Genomic DNA, 18,169 nt, shown 5'->3' on the forward strand with positions numbered 1-18,169 from the left:
TTTGGGATATGAGACATGAGACTCTTCGAGCTCTTGCTTTCCTTTTTCATCTTCAGCTCTCACAAGTCGCGGTTCTTCTCCACGAGTCGCTTGTTTACCTTCATCCTGCGTATTTCCATCCTTCTTGGTATCTTGAGGCTTGATCATTCTTCATCTGCTTTTACCACTCTCCATTTGCATTTATCTTCCTTCTGGGGCCGCCTTCTGGAGCCTCCAGTGCTTGTTCTACATCCTCACTGGCGTTTCGACCAAGCTTACGGCAAGATGTCGACCGCGGAGCTCGATGGTTCGCTTGAAAGTCTCTCGCCGAGCAGCATCCATGGATTAGGCCTGCGTCGCTCAGCTACTGTCATACGTGTGAATGATGAACGCTTCAATATCCCCTCCACCCAACGAAAGATCCTTCTCCGCCAGCTCAAAGAAGCATTGAAAGACAAGAATGTGACAGTCCCATTCTGGGCATGTGTCCAAATCTGTGACCTGGCGAAGCTCGAATTCATTGTCCAGCTGGCAAATCTCTCAGGCCCGATCATGGAAATTATGACTGATCTTCTAGCTAGCTTGCCTTACAAGTGGACACAAAGATTGTCGCCGTACCATGAGTTCGAAACAGAATCAACAACCTCGACTGATGACCCCCGATATGCAACTGCTCCAAGTGCAAAGGACGCTGCCAGAGAACGTGATGGCTACAAGTGTGTGATCACTGGTGCTCGCAAGGTATACCAGACAGCTCGAATTTTCCCCGTTTTGGTTACCAAACCTCCTACACTAGTCGAACCGGCTTTCCCGGGCATTTGGAAGTATGTGGACCTTTTTTGGGATCGCAGCACCGCTGAACGTTGGAAAAAGGCCGTGTTCAATAGCTCCTTTGATCCTGAGCGCCCCGTCAACGATTGCACCAATCTTATCTGCCTCCGGAGTGATTTACGGTCCGCGTGGGCCAACGGCTTGTTTGCATTACGCCCAGTCTCCGTTTCTGATGACAAAACTGAAATTGAAATTGAATTCCACTGGCAGCCACGCGCTGGCCATGCAACCTCTGACTTGGTCGATGTGACGAAAGAGCCTGTCCCCTCGAAGAATGTCAGTAGCGTGGAGAACCTTGTTGTGGTCGTGTCTGAGAGAGGCAACTCTTTCCTTCCTATCCAGTCCGGTCATCGGTTCAAAATAACCACAGACAACCCCTTGGATCATCCGTTGCCCAGTTTTGACCTGCTCGATATGCAATGGAACTTCACTCGCATGCTCTCCATGTCTGCGGCCGCCGATACCTTTGATGATGGGGATGATGAAGATGACGATGATGGCAGAACCACAGTACAGTACGACTACGACTACCAGAAGCCCCCCACCGAGTCCGGGGAAAGAAGCATTGGTGAATGGCTCCAGTACTCTGCCTCCAACCTCTCACCCTTTGACCGGGACGAGTCTCCTCCCGGCTCGGAGTTCTACGAAGACATCAGCGATTCGATGTCGATGGTCGGCCCGCTGCCTGATCTGCCCGGCCTCGAGCCCCCGAAGCGCAGCGTGAGCCGTGGGGTAGTGGACTACGTCGAGGACGTCCCCGAGGAGATTGCCAGAATGAGCGACTTCCCCAAGTTTGAGCCCAAGCAACGCAGTGTGAGCATGACCTCGGTGGGCTCCGAGTTCTCTACGGCTCAGCTCTCAGTGGCCCTCGGAGACGAAGAGGGAGGTGGAAAGGGAGATGGAGAGTGAGTGAGGCAGGGGGGCCGAAATCTTGAGATAATTTCTATGTATGATTTGAGCGGAAAGTGATCTCTCGTTGATAGCGTCGCTGCGCAGAGATGTGCTTTTGATTGATTGGAAATGTAAGACTATTGTCGAAACCGCATTCTCCCGTCAGGGTAACCCTAAACGGCCAGTCCGGCTTCTAGACCTGTGTGGCGAATGTTCCAATGATCACCACTGTACGCTTGTTTCAGACTCGACGCCATCTGCAAGCCACCAGGTACAATTGGCATGCATCAACTGGACTCCTCTAAGCCTCACCGCACATCCACTCTTGAACTGTGAACAGGCGATAGCGTAACCCTAAGTTCCTGTGCCGTGTGCATATGTACCATTACCAAAATCCAAGGATCTCCTGGTGCGACCGGGTGGGAGATTAAGTGGGGATCAGGTACCATAGCGTGTCAATGTGGGTTTGTCTCAGCCATATTAAGGCTGAAAAAAATACAGAATTGGCACGGCATAGAAAGCGTTCTGGGTTCTTTGCTCACTTATTATTAGAGATGGAAGTTCGTTGTTGCCGGTGGCTGTGTAACATACAACTTTCAACCCCCTGACTAACGTTACTGTATAGACCTACCATGCTTTCGTGCGTGTCCATGTCCATGTATACCCCCAGACAGTTCCAGGACCAAATCCAAATCCAAGTCCAAGCAAAAACTGGAAGAAGGTCTGGGCCAATCACTAGAAATTAGGATATTCAATTCCGAGATCAATCGATCGGTGTGAGTGCAGTGTGGAGACCTCTCCACAACGATTCGCCCACATGGACATGTCAGAAAATTGAAAAAGAGAAAGATAGGAAGACACACAAACATACAGAGAGAGCAGTATACGGAGTGTATACATCCGGAGTATAGGAGAGTACAGTAGCACCAGCCCGGAACAAGATGGCTAGGAGAGGGGAAGAAAAGATCGACATACATGGAGCTTGCATTAAATTAACTGTGCTCCCAGCAAATCAGAGCGGTCATTTTCGCCGATCCTCGTTTCTGGCGTTTACAGTCACTGCCAAGTTCTGGGAGTTAAAGCGAAATGAGGGCGTGGATGGCTATTCGTCGGGTGTGCAACTCCGGTATAGAATGGTTGGGATTGCACTGTTGAGTCTAGAACTTGGGTAACTTGAACAGCTGGCCGGTTTGGACTGGCATTGGCGTGTACAGAGGTACGGATGTGCAACGGTTGTCCACCGGTGGATTATGATGCGAGTGTAATGTACATGTAGGTTCGGGGGTGCTAAGTTAAGTTGGACACTAACGGAGTGCAGTGCCTGTAACTTATTGTATGACTTAAACCTCTTGATTGTACTGCTGGTAAGCCTATTATTTGGCTATTCAGTGGCTGGAGACGGGAAATACGAATCTGAGCTCAGAATTGGCACATTCTTGTGGCTTGGTGAGCTCTCGGTGTGGCTTGTTTCAGAGACTCTGAGTTTACGTTGATTACCCACTTAATTACGTATGTCGGCTGTTAGTCTGCATCTCGTATGCATAGGAGCGAATGTTTCGGGATAACAGTGAAGAAGCAAAGAGAGATCAAGAAGCAAATAAAGAGAAAAGATCAAGAAAGATAGCTGAAGACAGCTGAAGACAGCTACAGACAGCTCAGCAGAGGTATGAAGGACAGGAATGTCCCATTCCCTTGGGCTGCGCAGTTTGGCTCGCCAGTCGGGAAATACCTGTGGAGTTCAGCTCGTTTATAACAGGCAAAAAGTCAATAGACGCACAACTTATGATTCTTCCACGTGAATAATAAGAGAGGATTTATGATTTTATGGCTTGCGCTTTGCAAAGATAACAGAGATAGCGGCCGTGTTGTCTGTTTTCCCTGCTTTGCCCACTTTTCCCTCTCTTTTAGTTATGCGGTTTCATACATGTACTTGGCTTATTTCCCCTGAAAAGTTCTGTAGACAATTAATCAAACATCTCCAAGTAATTATAACTATAATCTCATAGCCGTCAGAAGGAAAATCAGTATCCACTGAGCGGGTATGCCGGGAAGCTCGACATATTCCGACGAGGATAGTAACTACCCGTGACGGGGATCGTCATCTCCCCTTCTCCTCTCTCTCTCTCTCCCACCTCTCTTTGTCTCACCTTCTTTTTCACCAGGCGACGGTGTTTCTTTGATCATCTACGCTTTGACGAGACGATAGCGGGGGAACAATTGGGCTTTCGACCCTCACTCTCTTTGATCACTTCCTTGGGTGCGGTGATCGTCGCTCACAACGGTCGGCACACACAGACGGTTTCGTTTCTCCCTGATCGCCTGGGATCCTCTCCACCATTACGACCTGCACTTTGCAACAACTTTGGACTGGGAAATCTACAATTATTCGGCACGGGTGGTTGGGTGAAAACGTTGTTGAGGACATCCACGATGCAGGTCCCGGTGTTGGTGTCGACCTTCGCCCTCCTGGCACCCTTTGTGTCGGCCAGTTCGAATCTCGCCTACTGCGCCTCCGATAACACAGGCTCTTCTTTCTCATCCGGTAAGTAACGAATATGGTTCACCGACCTGGCCATTGCTGACGGGGGTTCAGTTACGAGCACCTTCCAGTCCAACGGTGCATGTCTGACTACCTGTGCCAACTACGCCTTGGGAATTATCCAAGGCAAGAAATGCTGGTGCTCCAATGTCGCCCCATCCAAGAGCTCGCAGACCGATACTTCAGACTGTGATACGTCATGCCCGGGCTACCCAGCTGATAGCTGTGGAAGTGCCTCCAAAGGGGTGTTCGCCTATGTCTCGGTCTTAGGAAATTCAGTGACCAGTACAGCGGGCGGCTCGTCGTCAACAAGCAGTACTTCCTCCTCAAGCTCGGTAAGTATTTTTTAGTTCTTCCTGTCCCACCTATGCATATCCCGTGTTGAATGGGTCCCATCCCCGAGCCAAGTATCATAACCGGGTCTTGACTCTATTGTTTATGGTTTTAATCTCGGGGATAGGAGAGTACAACCGCTAAGCCATCGCCTGAAACTGTCACTGTGACTGCCTCGGAACCTTCCAAGGCTTCGCAAACTGTATCGTGGCATGAATCATCTATTTATGCGACACACCTTGCTGACTCTTCTCTTTAGTCTACTACCTCGCAATCGAGTACCACTACCTCAGGCAGTGTCACATTCGAAACCAACTCCGGCGGCCAGGTCAAGACTATCACTGTCTCAGATCCGACTTCCACTTCTGGCGCTAGTGCTGGTGCTGACTCGGCATCGGCTGACGCCAGTGCTGCTGGCGAATCCAAGCTCAGTGGTGGATCTATTGCCGGTGTTGTAATCGGTGTTCTTGGTGGACTCGCCCTGATCGGGGCTCTCGTCTTCATGATCTTCTTCTACCGCAAGCGTGCTCGTTCCGTCAGCCCGATCCCGAGCCAGGACATGGCCGACAATCGCGACAGCAGAGGATCCAGCTTCGGGTGGCCACAGGGCGCTGATGCTGCTGCTGGTGGCGCTGTCCCTGGACGGTCAGCAACATTCACTGACCGACGCATGAAGCCCAATGCGGTTCTCTACCCGAACGGTCCCCGCGATAGCAGTGTCTCGCTGCAAGATAACGAAGACTACTCACGGCCTGTTCTTCGTGTATGTAGACCCTTATCCCCTCTACTGATTTGAAATTCCCACTAACATTATTTGCAGCTCACCAACCCCGATTAAGAACCGCAAGCTGTGAACAACTGAATCTCCTATCTCTATATCACCTCTACCTCTACCTCCATTTCTCTCCGCGCGCCTCCCACTTCATTAATAACGCGCCAAGTTCCAAAAGACAATCTTGTTATGATACCCACTTGATGCTCAAACTGTTTATTATCTTTTCTTCTTCTATGGGTGTTGCCGTGGAGGAAACGGGACCGGGTAGCACACGAAACCGTGCTCCATTTTCCATCCCGAATCTCTCAGGACCACTTCCGGTTCTATGGGTAACACGAAGACATCTACCTTGCTGGAATGGGTCATATTAGAAGGTTACAGAAAATGAAGAGCCCAAGCCCTGAAATTCAAATCTGAGGATCCAATCCCAGTCCCCTCCCCTGTTTTTCAAATCCCATATGCGTTTACGAACACATACATTTATCTTGCATATGTACCTCCCACCTTTTTATACGGGTGACACTACACTTCACTGTTACGTTATCTGTTGACCTACTTATTTGACCTTGAGACAGAGTACATACCGTTACTCACAGCATTTACGACTCCGACTTTCGGGACTGGTTTATCGCCCTCACTCTGTTTCATCGTCTTTCCTCTTTACCTTTCTGTTTGGATTGCTTATTGCGCTGATCCCCTTTTAGCTTTAGCTTTTGCTACCTTTTTGTCCTGTACCATTCAGCCTATCCTAATTGCTGCGCTTTTTTGCTGTTGCTTTTGTTTTGCGGGATACGTCCCGGCGTGTTTAGACTGATTGATTCAATGGAACAATTCTACGCTTGATAAAATGCACGAACCTAGTCTAACCCTAATCACCAAGTTCTATTGGTTTCCAGTTTGTGTTCTGTAGCGTAGGGTGGGATTGCACTGTCTAAGACTTTGGCGTCCGTGTGACCTATAGTAAGACATTCCGCTTATCTTCTGTTTTTGGGCTGGTGCGCTGACCACATAGCAACCAATCAATATGACTCTCTCTGTCGCTTTGAATTTCTTGTTTCTGTTTAGACAGAATTATCTGTCGCTGCCATTTCGTTAATTTGTGCCTTTGGGCACAAGCCTTGTTGTTTGACTCGCCTGACTCGACTGACTCGAGCGGTTCAAGCGGGTATCATATACCCTATCTAGATGCGCTATCTACTTACTACTCCTCCGGCCAAGTTATTTATCGTTTTACTCACGTAGGAAAACGGTAATTGCCAGAGGTTGTTGGCTCCTGTGGGGGCTGGGTGGCCCAGTAGTTTGTATAAGCTCGCTTACAACTACAATATCTTCCTGTCCAATCGGGATATTTACACCAATTTAGTTTATATTGACTACATTCATGACTACATTCCTGACTACATCCATGGATAAAAATACATGTATAAGAAGTGCGATAAGTTAGTCTATTCAACACTCGGAAAGAAACAAGCCCTACCCGATATGAATATTGGACAAATATCGTTCGACTATCGGACATAGATGTTGTATATATCTAGATCTAACAACACACGCCAAGTGATGGGCCGTTGTACTCTCTCTTGTCAATAACGTATATTATTGAACATGACATTATAGTTTGCACACCGCTAAGCCAAGCTTCTCCTAACCGTAGATCTGAGATGCATCGAGTGCAGGTTCTCTAGGCCTCACAGCTTGCCGTTGATTGCGTGGGGAATACGTTGTGGAATTAGGGCATGACCAATCCAGCCAATCGTCTTTGTTTGTCTCGGTAAGATCATGATCTTCAGTCGCTTGACCAGTGACCCTTGCGTAGGTATCATTGGTATATAAACTCTTGGTTACAAATGGACCTTGAAATCATCAAAGACGAGCCTTGAAGATTGCGATTATGCGAGTGAGAGCCCGGCTTCAACTCTTTTAGCCCAAAATTATAGCACTGTGTGCTAATTCAACATTCGGCAGCGGGAGTCAAATGGAACAGGATAGAAGTAACATTAGAACAGATGATGATATTTACAAACACGCCTTTTGAGTAAAAGAAAAGAAAGAAAGAGACCGTAATGCGAGTCCCGAGATAACGTCCAAAGTTGCTCAAAGATTACAAGTCTCGTAGCCCATATCATTTCGATTTCCTTCCTACCCGAGGTTTCTTCGTCGGTCGACCGGGAATCTTATAGCTCGATGCAGGGATAGACTGCAGGTATTCAGCTATCGCATGTTGCTCATGTTCTCGAGCCTCTTCTATAGCAGCAGCTTGTTCATCATCATCACCCTCGTCGTTCGTAAACGGATGGTCCTGAGCCTCCTCACAAAGCAACTTAACAATGTCAAGACGCTTCGTCTGAATTGCACAAGAGAGCGGAGAGTCAAAGCAATTACCTCTCCTGACTTTCGCACCGCGAAGCAGAAGCATTCTAATAATCTCCACATCACCGCGACGTATCGCGAGATGAAGCTCAGTGTATCCATTCTCATTCTCAAGCCCAAGCTCAACATCCGGCCTTTCTATGATCTCGCGAGCAATTTCCAGATGTCCATTTAGCAGTGCACGGTCAAGAGAGCTATAAGTGTCGCAATCCCGAGCGTTAATATCAGCACCGGCTCGAATAAGCGCCATAGAAAGTCCCGGACCATCCCCTTCAAGCGCGAGATGCAACGGCGTCTCATCATGAAGATTGCGTGCATTTATCATCTTGCGCGTGAGTTGCGGTAGCAAAAGATTAAACATGCCCTGATCATTGCGCACGGCCAGATGATGCACTAGCTTCCATCCATGGTCGCCGTCCTCAAAGTCTCGGTGACCAGTCCAGGTAAGCTCGCCTACCCGGTTCAGATCCAGGCTTGCATCCAGGAAGATCTTCATTATCTCCACACTACACGTGTGGGCAATGTAACCAGCAAGTCCTTCTTTGTTGACGTCCACACCAAGCTCGATCAGCTTTCGGATTACATCTTGTTGTTGCGTGTACACTGCATGTGCTAGCGCACTCATACTGGTACAGTAGTCAATGTTCTCGAGGTCAGCTCCATAATCGAAAAGCAGCTGTACCATCTCGGGTGACCCAGAGTGAACGGCTAGACTTAGCATGTGTGCTCCGCCCAGGCAGTATGCGTTGGGATCGACCCCTAATCGCAGGTAGTATTGCGCCTTTTCATATTTGCCGCTTCGAACTGCTTGTGCAAAGGGCTCGTCATCGGACGGGGTGACGTGTTCATCTTCGTAAAAGTCGTCGCGGTTTTCGTCATACTCTATGTCGTCGCGTCTCGCCCAGATACCATCAGGGGTCTTAAAGTCATGTTTTTTATATACCTCGTCTGATGGCAAGGCGCCCTGAAAATCTTTTGATTTTCTCTTGGCGGTCTCTTCGAGAATGATGTGCATATCTTTGCAGCTCAGTGAGAGGTTTATAGTGGACAGGACGTCAAGATAGTCTGTAATTTGGAGGAGGAGTTCTCGTGGTAGGTTGTCGAAGTTGGCCTTCTTAGGAGACCCATTGCAGGTTGACTGGTTAGATCCCATGGCTTTAAATCCGACGTTCTTCGAAATTAACTGGTAGATTTCGAGGCCTGCACTTGGTACTCAAAATGATATTGGAAGTGAGAATTGATTGCGTCGATGAACAACTACTCTCCAGAAACAGGCCGGAGTTATATATAAATGTTTCATCTCGGGTTTCATTGAAAGGGGTTATTTTTATCTACTGTCTACTCGAAACTCGATGAAAGACCCGACCAAAAGACTGTTTCGTGTGGCTCTTTTCTTTGACCTATGATCCAATCTTAGCACCTCCGTCACGGAAGCAATACAATGAAAAAACTTCTGCAATCTTACTTGATATTCCGACGACACAACAAAGCAAAAAGAAGTAGAAAGAAGGAAAGCTAGATACAGATAAAAAAAAGGTAAAAGTGATATTGAAGATTCTCACTGAACTGTGCTGTAACCATTGGCTACAATAGTGGTTTATTCCACAATGTTGTCCACCACATAAGACAAAGCAAGTTTTAACACAAGAAAAGTTTGAATTCTCAAAGATTCACTGTTTTCAGAAAAGCCTAATGAGAATGAATACAAAAGGCCTTAAAGCCAACATAACCTAAATCTCCTCTGTCACGTTCAATGCCAACGTAGTACATCCCATAGGAACAGTAATCCAGGCAGCCTCCGCAGCAGTGTGATCACTATAATTGTACATGCCATTAAACGACATAATCTGCCCAACCGTGGTCCCGAACTTCTCAGCGAGATCCTTGTAAACACCATAGGTAAAATGGAACGGGGTGACACTACAAACGCTAGGAACACACTGAGGAATCTTGAGCCAGGTACCCGCAGGCAAAACCTCAGTTGTCGAAGAAATCATGCCCTTTGCCTGAGACCAGATGGTGTCAACGGTGACGTTCAGCTTGTAAAGGGCAATTCTTTCAATCGTGTCGCCCGCGATAGTTCTGTAGTCGTGCGGACCACCCTTCACACAGGTTTCAGTGGCATTCTGCTTTGTCAAAAGACAGGTGCTGCTGTCGGGGTTGCAAACTTGGGCGGGGATGCGAAGTGTGAAGTCCGCGTACAGGTGTTCTGCGTCGATCATGCGATTGGCACGCGCGATATCGCATGCTCCGCGGTCGAATTTCTTGGCGATACTGAAAATGGTATCTTCTGATGTTGTGGTGTACACGAAAGAGGTGGCGTTAAGAGATGATTCATCACAGGTGCTTCGGCTTCTGTGTGGAAGGGCAGAAGCGGAGATAGCTAGTGCCAAAAGGAAGGTCTTGAGGGAGGAAGGATACATTCTTATGGACGTTTTTAAAATAAGAGTGTTTTAGGTATCTCTGGAGGAAGACGACGATTTTATAGACTATCTTGATTACGGGGTGTTTCACCCGCGTGTCCTCAACGCATGGGAAGTTATGAGCTTGAGCAACAACTCCGAGGTCCACTGGACCCATCTCGGAGCTCCCAGAAGCTTGTGGTTAGTACAAAGTCTTAATGCAGCGGAGTGCAGGGGTGCAAAGCATTTCCCATATATGGTGGCTCCTCAGGGTTACGATTTCTCCGACCTTGTCACTGCGGGGGTCTTGAATATCAATCACTTTTATCTCAATCATAAAGGAATCCCATCATTTGTCTAGACCCAAGCTGTGATTGTGTACATAATGCTTTACTACATGACCCTGCGAGTGCTGAATACATGTCCTAGAATCCTTGCATACGTTGTTCGATAAAACATGGAAGTAAGCTGGGAGCAACTTGTACCTGGATCAGCTCAAAGCCAATCAGTGTTTTAGGGAGGAAAAAGGAATGCTGAAGCCCGAGGATACAGACAGTATCTGCAGCAGAAATGTCGATCGTCTATCAAATCCACATGGTCCAATTTTCGTGGCGCTTGTGCTAGATGCTGGTCAGGCTGTCGAAACACGGGCGAGGACGCGTGTTTTTCATTGTGACTAGTTATAAAATACTCCGGGCAAGCGAAGGGCATAGTAGCTTTGACCCTGCAAGTATCTCAATCAGAGGATCTTGGTTGGTCTCCGCATAAGGGCTGTTCTCCCCGCGTCGTGAACTAGCTACTTTCTGAGGGACTAGACATATAAAGACCCCTTTTGGCTATCCAAGGCAAGACAATTCAGGCACTATACTATGTAGTTATCTTGGCAATCTCGGCGTCGGGCTTGGATACCGAAAGAGGCAATGACCTGCACCTCGGTGGAATGCACATTACATATATTTCCGCGCAACACTTATACATGCGGGGCTTAATCTGATGAGGGAAGATGGATCACATACAAATCTACCAGAAAAGTGTTAATGTTCAAGCTTTCATACGCAAACTCGTAGAACTCGCAGATATCATCGACGGAGGATGGCTCATTTGCAAGATATGAGTAGGTTAGGAGACGTACCGGTTCGATCTCAAACCTTTCCTCTGAGCCATCATGGAATGACAGGAGGTTATCGCCGAGCCAACGGGAGGAGGCTGAATATACACATTAAACCTATCTGGACCCTCGACCTGATCGAGCGCCGACTGAAAGCCGTCCCAGAGAGGCCGCAACCGGCTCTCAAATATCTCTGTCCACGAGGGGCCCGCATCACCTTCGGATATGGCAGCAAGCATGGTCCAAAGAAAGTATTTATTGTTAATCCTCCGATGGACCAATACTGATGTCCAAGCAACAGTGTATCCATTTCGGCGGACACTGAACTTGAGTGTTAGTGTACGTTCGCCCGGGAAATGCCATAGGCACGTTGTCCCAGTCGAGTTGAGATGCCATCTGTGAGATCTGAGATATTCTAATTAAAATTCCGGAAAGAGCGGATATTTGTATCCATTTTGAGTTTTCTGTTTCTCCCCGAGGTTGGAATCGAGGCTCTTGGGCTCATTGTTTTCTTTGAAGCGGAAATTGCGAGCTTCCAGCATTGTTTCGCTGATAAGCTTACCAACTTGAATACACTCGGTTCTCAAGGATAGTTGTGTAACATGGAAAGTTGTTCTTTTCAAGACAATTTGTGTCTATAACCCCCCAGGCCAGGATACTGCTATGCCTTAGGGAAATGTTGTATCTCCCAGAAGTAGGTGATAGGGCAAAAGCATCTGTTTAGCAAAGCAAGATTATAGCCCAAGTCCCATATCGATAGGCTGAGATTCAAGTGAATCTACCCACCGCACAAGTTAAAGTATAAGGTATATACATATCAAGCAAGGCATCAAGAAGGCGCTCTCACGCAATGACCTGGGAGACCTATGTTACAACAAATGTCCACTAATAATCATAGCACAAGAGGAAATAAGATATTTAAATGTGGATTTTCATGCACCTGAATCCAAAAGATTGAAGTTATAGAAAATGTAAAGGGCGGACCTGTGAATTGCCTTTTCGAGTTAGTTTCAAGGGCTATATAAGGCGTCTATTTCGATTCTTTAACGTAACCTTATAAGTTCTGATAAATCTAGTCGTCTTATGCTAGCTTCTTAGCGGAACTTCGTATGCCTAGCTCCCACTATAACATCTTTCTTATTAGATATAAAATCTTTAGTTTCTCCTCCACTTCTGAGGAAGTGCTACTGCCACGCACCGGGGACATCCACCCACATCTAGGTACATATAAACTCAACGCTCCCCCTTCACGCTCCTCCAGACTCCACCGCCATGGCACCCCATTTTTTCAACAAACTTTTCAAGCGCAAAAAGAAAGCGCTGAAAGAGCCCAGGTCTACACTGAAAGAATGTTCCCCAAACGCAATAGGAATCTGGGATTCCACCTGTGAGCTTAACGGCGATATATTCAATCGATGGAAGCTGCCGATCCAAGCAGAACAGCACCCACGCAGCCCGGGAGCTCGACAGAAAAGCTCCCAACAGCAAAGTCCGCTCTTTCGTCTCCCGGCTGAGATCAGGAGGCTGATATACCTCGAGCTTATGGGCGATCGGCGAGTGCATATTCGGTATTTTTGGAGAAAGCCATCGCCGAAACCGCACAGCGAGCCTCGCTGGCGCTGGTGGCATGCTATTTGTGAACATTCTGATGGATTCATCGATGATCCTGTTGAGGATATCTGTTCAATCTCGGGCCGCGAGGGGTATATGCACATCCCAAGGCCCAAAATTGGCGGCGTGGAGTGGCTAAGATGTTGCCAAATTGGGTAAGTCGGTAACCTTCCACTGTCAGAGCATTGATTTATTATCGTATAGATATGAAGAAGCATTAGAAGTTCTTTATGGGACGAATGTCTTTGCGATGAACGAGGCTATGGACACCCCTTTTCTGATATCAAGGATTTTGGCACCGCGTTGTGCATCCCTTATGACATCTATGGACATCTCGTTTGTTGTTGGCTTCTGGGACCTGGGGCAAGCTGAGAAGGACTGGATGGCAACCTATTACGCGTTCTTTGGGTTATTTAAGAAGAGTTTCCGCGGCGTGCTCCGGCTACGTGTGCTACTTCAAATGCCGCCCTGTGAGGCTCAAGAGCTTTTCTATACCCATAAAAAGGGGAAGGTGTTCCTCAAACCATGGGAAAGGCTCTTGGAAGGTCGAGAGTGGACTCGACTGCAGTTTTGCGTTCCGTACAATTGGCACGACTGGTTTCAAGAAATCAAAGGATCGATGCCTAAGCTAGCCAGATTGGAGCTTGTATCTACTTCATGGGCCGACCACTCACTCGCTCCCGCGGATTTGGCATGGTCAACATAAATTTCTATGACCTATTCTATCTCGAAATTGTGCTCCCCAATTCGGTTCTAGCTCTTAGATGTAATAGGTACTGAAGTTCCACTAGTGGTCGCCGTGATTGGGCTGGCAGTTCCAATGCAGGACGGTGGCTTGCAAGCCGGCGCAGTTCGTGCTTACAGCCGGGCTTCCAATTGTAGAAGTCCCTACATAGTGTCAGTTAACCTGTAGGGCACACATCATACTATGAAGCCTAGAGCAATGGGAGACTTAAGACTTACGTTTGAGCAACACCTGCCTGAGATACGATATCCGCGCAGCCTTCTCCGCTCTGTACATCATAGAACCGAAGACAACCGGACACCATTCCGGTCTAGCATGCCTTTAGTTTATTCACTGAGCGAGAGGGGTGCTGCAATCTGACTTACTTGGGCAGGGGTTGGGGTCACAGGTACAGGCGTGCCGGTACTGATGGTAGTTGCGTATCCCGACTTTCCGATGCAAACAAAGACGTCCGATTGTAGACCTGAGCAGTCGCCCTTAATGGCAGGATTCTAAGTGTAGGAAGTCAACAAGCGTTACGCCAGCCCTTGAGCAATATCATAGCTGTCGTTGCCGGCCTGGACTTTGTAGAATCGTATACAGTCACTGACAATGCCGGTCTGTGTGAATTAGTTAGCTATGCACCAATGAGATCAACCTAGGAAACAGAATTTTGGTGTAGGAAACGTTAAGGTTAGCTTAGGGCGAGGGCAATAGGGATAAGGAGCGAAAATCGGAGTGTACAATAACACCGGAAGAGAGCGAAGACGAAGTATCTTATAGGCACACGACCAGGCAGAGCGAAGGGGAGGGGACGAGATTTAGCTATAGAGAGGAGCCATTTTCAGCGGCGTTTTAGTCACTAGTGGAAGCAGGGGGAACAACTGTCAAAGTCGAGCGCTAACATCAGGAGTGGAGGATAACTAACAGTGCTAGGCGGGTGCAGAATCGTGAATAGTGGCGCTCTAGGGCCGTGGGCGGTCAAGCGGCGGCTCGACGTACAAAGTTACGGGTGGAAAGGGGGCCGTTTCTGGCGTCGAAAGCGACAGGTCCTCATATTCTAGTAAAATATTCCGCTTTAAGTTCGGTTAGACCCGAGCCAGGGCCGGACTTTTAGCGGCGAGATTCATTGGTCCATCTAGACAAGCAAGACCCCATTGGCACCGTGTCGGTGTTGGCGTCCACGCAATATTACGGAAATTTCGATGTACCACGGATGAGTCGGAAGCTGAGAATGCTCAGTTCCTCGAGAAAAAAAAGCTGAAACGGCACTAGTTCCTTTCGTTTGGACCTAGAGAATATTACAACCCTTGTCACATAGGTAATCCCCAGATTTGCATCCCCAGCATTTCAAATCTCACCGAGCATCTGGAACAGGCAAAGTGAAAGAAGGGGTGAACCCCGTGGGAAAATGTTGGGCCACGCGTCCCGCGATCGGTTCGCCGAAGTTTTAACGGCTGCCGAGCCAGACTAAATGCCGTCCTAGGCTTGACACAACTTGTACGGACGGACCTATTGGTCTCGTGCACACGGCTTGGGCCGTAAGCCGAGAATTAGCCAATCCGTGGAATTATCTGGGGAGAACGCGCCTCGTGGCTTGCGCACTATATACCCCCAGAACCGTACTGGTGCAGCATCGTGTGAGTCAGTAACAAACTATACTTGATTAGGAGTTAGGGTTGATAGATCAGATTCCGAATTAGTCAAGCCGATATTTTCCCGGCCGCCACACTTGCCTTGGACTCTTTTTTCATGTTTCTAATTTGCTGCTGGATGTATCCACTCTAACTTCTCGAAACATGTCGATATTAGCTGATGAACAACGAATGCGAGTACATGTATCCACTGCGGTTTACCCACGCGGTTTTATGCCAGGTCTACTAGAAACAAAAGGTTTGCTAATCAGCTAGTCTCAACAAGTGGATACATTCTAGAAGTAATCTCAAGAACACCCGAAGTTCTACTTCAGACATCCCATCGACTGATCCGCTAAAAAGTTGAGGATGCGGGGGCCATGATCTAACTCCATGGGGTTTGTGAGTGCAGTAAGCACTAAATATCTCTCCCGCTGAGCACAGGGACCTTGATACTGGGGAAGGATTCAAGCTGACAAGATAATTACGAATCACAATAAACTGAAGCCAAGCCATGGCGCCCTTGGCCGTGGAGGCTTGTTCTCTGATTATCGGTTCCAAGGCTGCCCAGTAATGCCGAGGTTTGAGGCGCGGTGCTTCTTTTTGGTTTGTGGCGCACCTTAGCTTCCAACAAGTATATGCATTCTTGTACACCCGGGTCATTGCTACTCCGAGTATCGGTCTAGTCTTCAAATCTGGATCTAGCGTGCTGCTAGCCCCTTCGTACGGCACACATGGTATCTGGTGATCCAGGGTCTCCCGCATGAAATTTTTTGTCTGGAGCGCAGCGTTGCGTCTCCAGCTCCGGGGAAAGGCCGGTCGAGGGCACTAGCCCCAGGTAGCGAGGAGGACAAAACGTTGAGGCGCAAAATGGGACCAGGCTATATAATGCGCGTGGTCTGCCTGCCTTGCAATTCTTAGTTCCTCGACTGTGTTCCCTTTCTTCTTATACCTTGTGCACTAGTTCCACAATCAAGATGGCAGTCAGCCAGTCAGTGGTTGGCCGTACCAATGCGGAAAAGCCTCACGGTCTCAAGGGATTCGTGTCCAACCCTTATGTCTTTTTCACTTGTTTGTTTGCCTCATTGGGTTGTATCATGTATGGATACGATCAGGGTGTGATGAGCCCTATTCTTGTCATGGAGAACTTTGAGAACCACTTCCCTCTCTTCATGGGGTCTACCATCCAGGGTTGGCTGGTGGCTGCTCTTGAGCTCGGTGCCTGGGCTGGTGCTTTGATCAACGGTGTCCTGGCAGATCGCATCTCGCGTAAGTACGCTATGATGGTTGCCGTTATCATCTTCACCCTAGGCACTGGTCTGCAGGCTGGTGCCCAGACGCCTGCGTACTTTTTTGCCGGTCGAATCATCGGTGGTATTGGCATCGGTATGTTCAGTATGGTTATCCCTCTGTACCAGGCTGAGATTGCTCCTCCTGAGCTGCGTGGTTCTCTGGTTTCCCTGCAACAGCTGTCTATCACCGTCGGTACCGCCGTTGCATTCTGGCTTGACTATGGCATGCAGTTTGTTGGCGGCGTCACTTGCAACCCTGAGGGTGTTGACAACCCTTACCTGGTTAGCGGCACATACAATGCCGCTCAAAACCATGGCCACACCTGCTTGGGCCAGAAGACTATCGCGTGGAGACTTCCTCTGGCGCTGCAGATTATCCCCGCCTGGATTCTGTTCTTCGGTCTCTTCTTCTTCCCATTCTCTCCACGTTGGTTGATGATGAAGCACCGTGACGAAGAGGCCAAGTCTGTTATCTCTCGTCTGCGTCGTCTCCCTGAGAACGACCCCCTTGTTCAGGCTGAGTACCTCGAGATCAAGGCTGCTGTCATGTTCGACGAGGAGACTGAGCGTGAGCTCGTTGGTGCCGGTGGTGTTTGGGCTCCCTGGAAGTCTCTGTTTGCCCCTAACATGCTCAAGCGCTTGGTTCTTGGCTGTGGTATGATGATCTTCCAGCAGTTCACCGGTATCAACGCCGTGCTTTACTATGCGCCGCAAATTTTCTCCTCAGTATGTGACACTTTTTCCTTGCTAGAAAAGTTTAACTTCTCTTTGTTCATTCGTCTCTGACTATTTGTTCCTTTTTTCAGTTCGGTTTCACGTCCACGAAAACAACCCTTCTCGCCACTGGTGTGACTGGTATTCTTCAGATTATCTTCACTCTACCCTCCGTCCTCTTCCTCGATAAGTTTGGCCGCAAGACCTTCCTTATTATCGGAGCTGCTGGCATGTTCCTTTGCCATATTATTGTTGCTATCGTTGAGGGTATCTACAAGCCCCAGTGGGACCTGAACGAGGGACTCGCCCAGTCCCAGGGCTGGGTTGCCATTGCCTTCATCTGGCTCTTTGCTGTCAACTTTGCCTACTCCTGGGGTATGTGATCGACTCATCAAATTCCGAAATGTTCTTTTATACTGACATTATGCAACAGGTCCTGTCGCTTGGGTTTTGGCTCAGGAGATCTTCCCCAACAGTCAACGGTCTCGTGGTGTCTCCATTGTGGCCTCCACTAACTGGATGTTCAACTTCGTCATTGGTCTTACTACCAAGGACATGCTTAACTCGATGAAATACGGTACCTACATCTTCTTCGCCCTCTTCAGTGCCATGGGTGGTTTCTTCGTTTGGAAGTTTGCCCCTGAGACCAAGGATAAGACTCTTGAGGAATTGGATATCTTCTTTGGTGGTGCTATGGACAGCATTGCTGAGACTGATCGGCTTCGTATGCTTCGCATCAATGAGAGCCTCGGCCTTGCTGGTGTGGAGAACTTGGAGGACCTCAAGAGTGAGAAGCAGATTCATGCTGATCACCTTGAGGTCGACTCGACCACTGCTTGAAAGCAAAGATAATGATAGTATGGGTATGGTGGGGCCTCGGTCTTTTCTTATTTAATATGTAGTTGAATTCCATCTTCTATCTAAATATGTCTCTACATCCCTAATTCTGTACGGCTTCGGGGCGCT

At 48.3% G+C, this 18,169-nt stretch overlaps 6 protein-coding genes across 6 annotated transcripts; 3 read left to right on the forward strand and 3 right to left on the reverse strand.

Annotated features, from left to right (window-relative positions):
• Nucleotides 1-15: 15 nt before the first annotated feature.
• PENARI_c002G09478 (HNH endonuclease signature motif containing protein) lies at nt 16-1,719 on the forward strand (the record flags this gene model as incomplete). Its single annotated transcript, XM_022627798.1, has 1 exon — nt 16-1,719. One exon carries the CDS (start codon nt 16-18, stop codon nt 1,717-1,719), a length of 1,704 nt encoding a protein of 567 aa, XP_022492522.1.
• A 2,412-nt stretch (nt 1,720-4,131) lies between these two features.
• PENARI_c002G09192 (uncharacterized protein) lies at nt 4,132-5,411 on the forward strand (the record flags this gene model as incomplete). Its single annotated transcript, XM_022627780.1, has 5 exons — nt 4,132-4,243; nt 4,295-4,575; nt 4,701-4,775; nt 4,833-5,336; nt 5,394-5,411. The coding sequence occupies 5 exons, from the start codon at nt 4,132-4,134 to the stop codon at nt 5,409-5,411; spliced, it is 990 nt and encodes a 329-aa protein (XP_022492970.1).
• Nucleotides 5,412-7,470: 2,059 nt separating this feature from the next.
• Nucleotides 7,471-8,871, reverse strand: PENARI_c002G05625 (F-box domain and ankyrin repeat protein; the record flags this gene model as incomplete). Its single annotated transcript, XM_022627530.1, has 1 exon — nt 7,471-8,871. One exon carries the CDS (start codon nt 8,869-8,871, stop codon nt 7,471-7,473), a length of 1,401 nt encoding a protein of 466 aa, XP_022492494.1.
• A 577-nt stretch (nt 8,872-9,448) lies between these two features.
• Nucleotides 9,449-10,141, reverse strand: PENARI_c002G04011 (LysM peptidoglycan-binding domain-containing protein; the record flags this gene model as incomplete). The annotated part of the gene is made up of 1 exon (XM_022627413.1): nt 9,449-10,141. One exon carries the CDS (start codon nt 10,139-10,141, stop codon nt 9,449-9,451), a length of 693 nt encoding a protein of 230 aa, XP_022492807.1.
• Nucleotides 10,142-13,561: 3,420 nt separating this feature from the next.
• Nucleotides 13,562-15,933, reverse strand: PENARI_c002G11384 (uncharacterized protein; the record flags this gene model as incomplete). The annotated part of the gene is made up of 6 exons (XM_022627916.1): nt 13,562-13,565; nt 13,617-13,727; nt 13,803-13,894; nt 13,950-14,075; nt 14,175-14,183; nt 15,925-15,933. The coding sequence occupies 6 exons, from the start codon at nt 15,931-15,933 to the stop codon at nt 13,562-13,564; spliced, it is 351 nt and encodes a 116-aa protein (XP_022492392.1).
• A 241-nt stretch (nt 15,934-16,174) lies between these two features.
• Nucleotides 16,175-18,043, forward strand: PENARI_c002G01621 (sugar porter family MFS transporter; the record flags this gene model as incomplete). Its single annotated transcript, XM_022627241.1, has 3 exons — nt 16,175-17,215; nt 17,296-17,578; nt 17,637-18,043. 3 exons carry the CDS (start codon nt 16,175-16,177, stop codon nt 18,041-18,043), a joined length of 1,731 nt encoding a protein of 576 aa, XP_022492481.1.
• Nucleotides 18,044-18,169: the final 126 nt, after the last annotated feature.

This window comes from Penicillium arizonense, assembly GCF_001773325.1.
Source record: "Penicillium arizonense strain CBS 141311 chromosome Unknown PENARI_contig002, whole genome shotgun sequence".
Taxonomy (NCBI): domain Eukaryota; kingdom Fungi; phylum Ascomycota; class Eurotiomycetes; order Eurotiales; family Aspergillaceae; genus Penicillium; species Penicillium arizonense.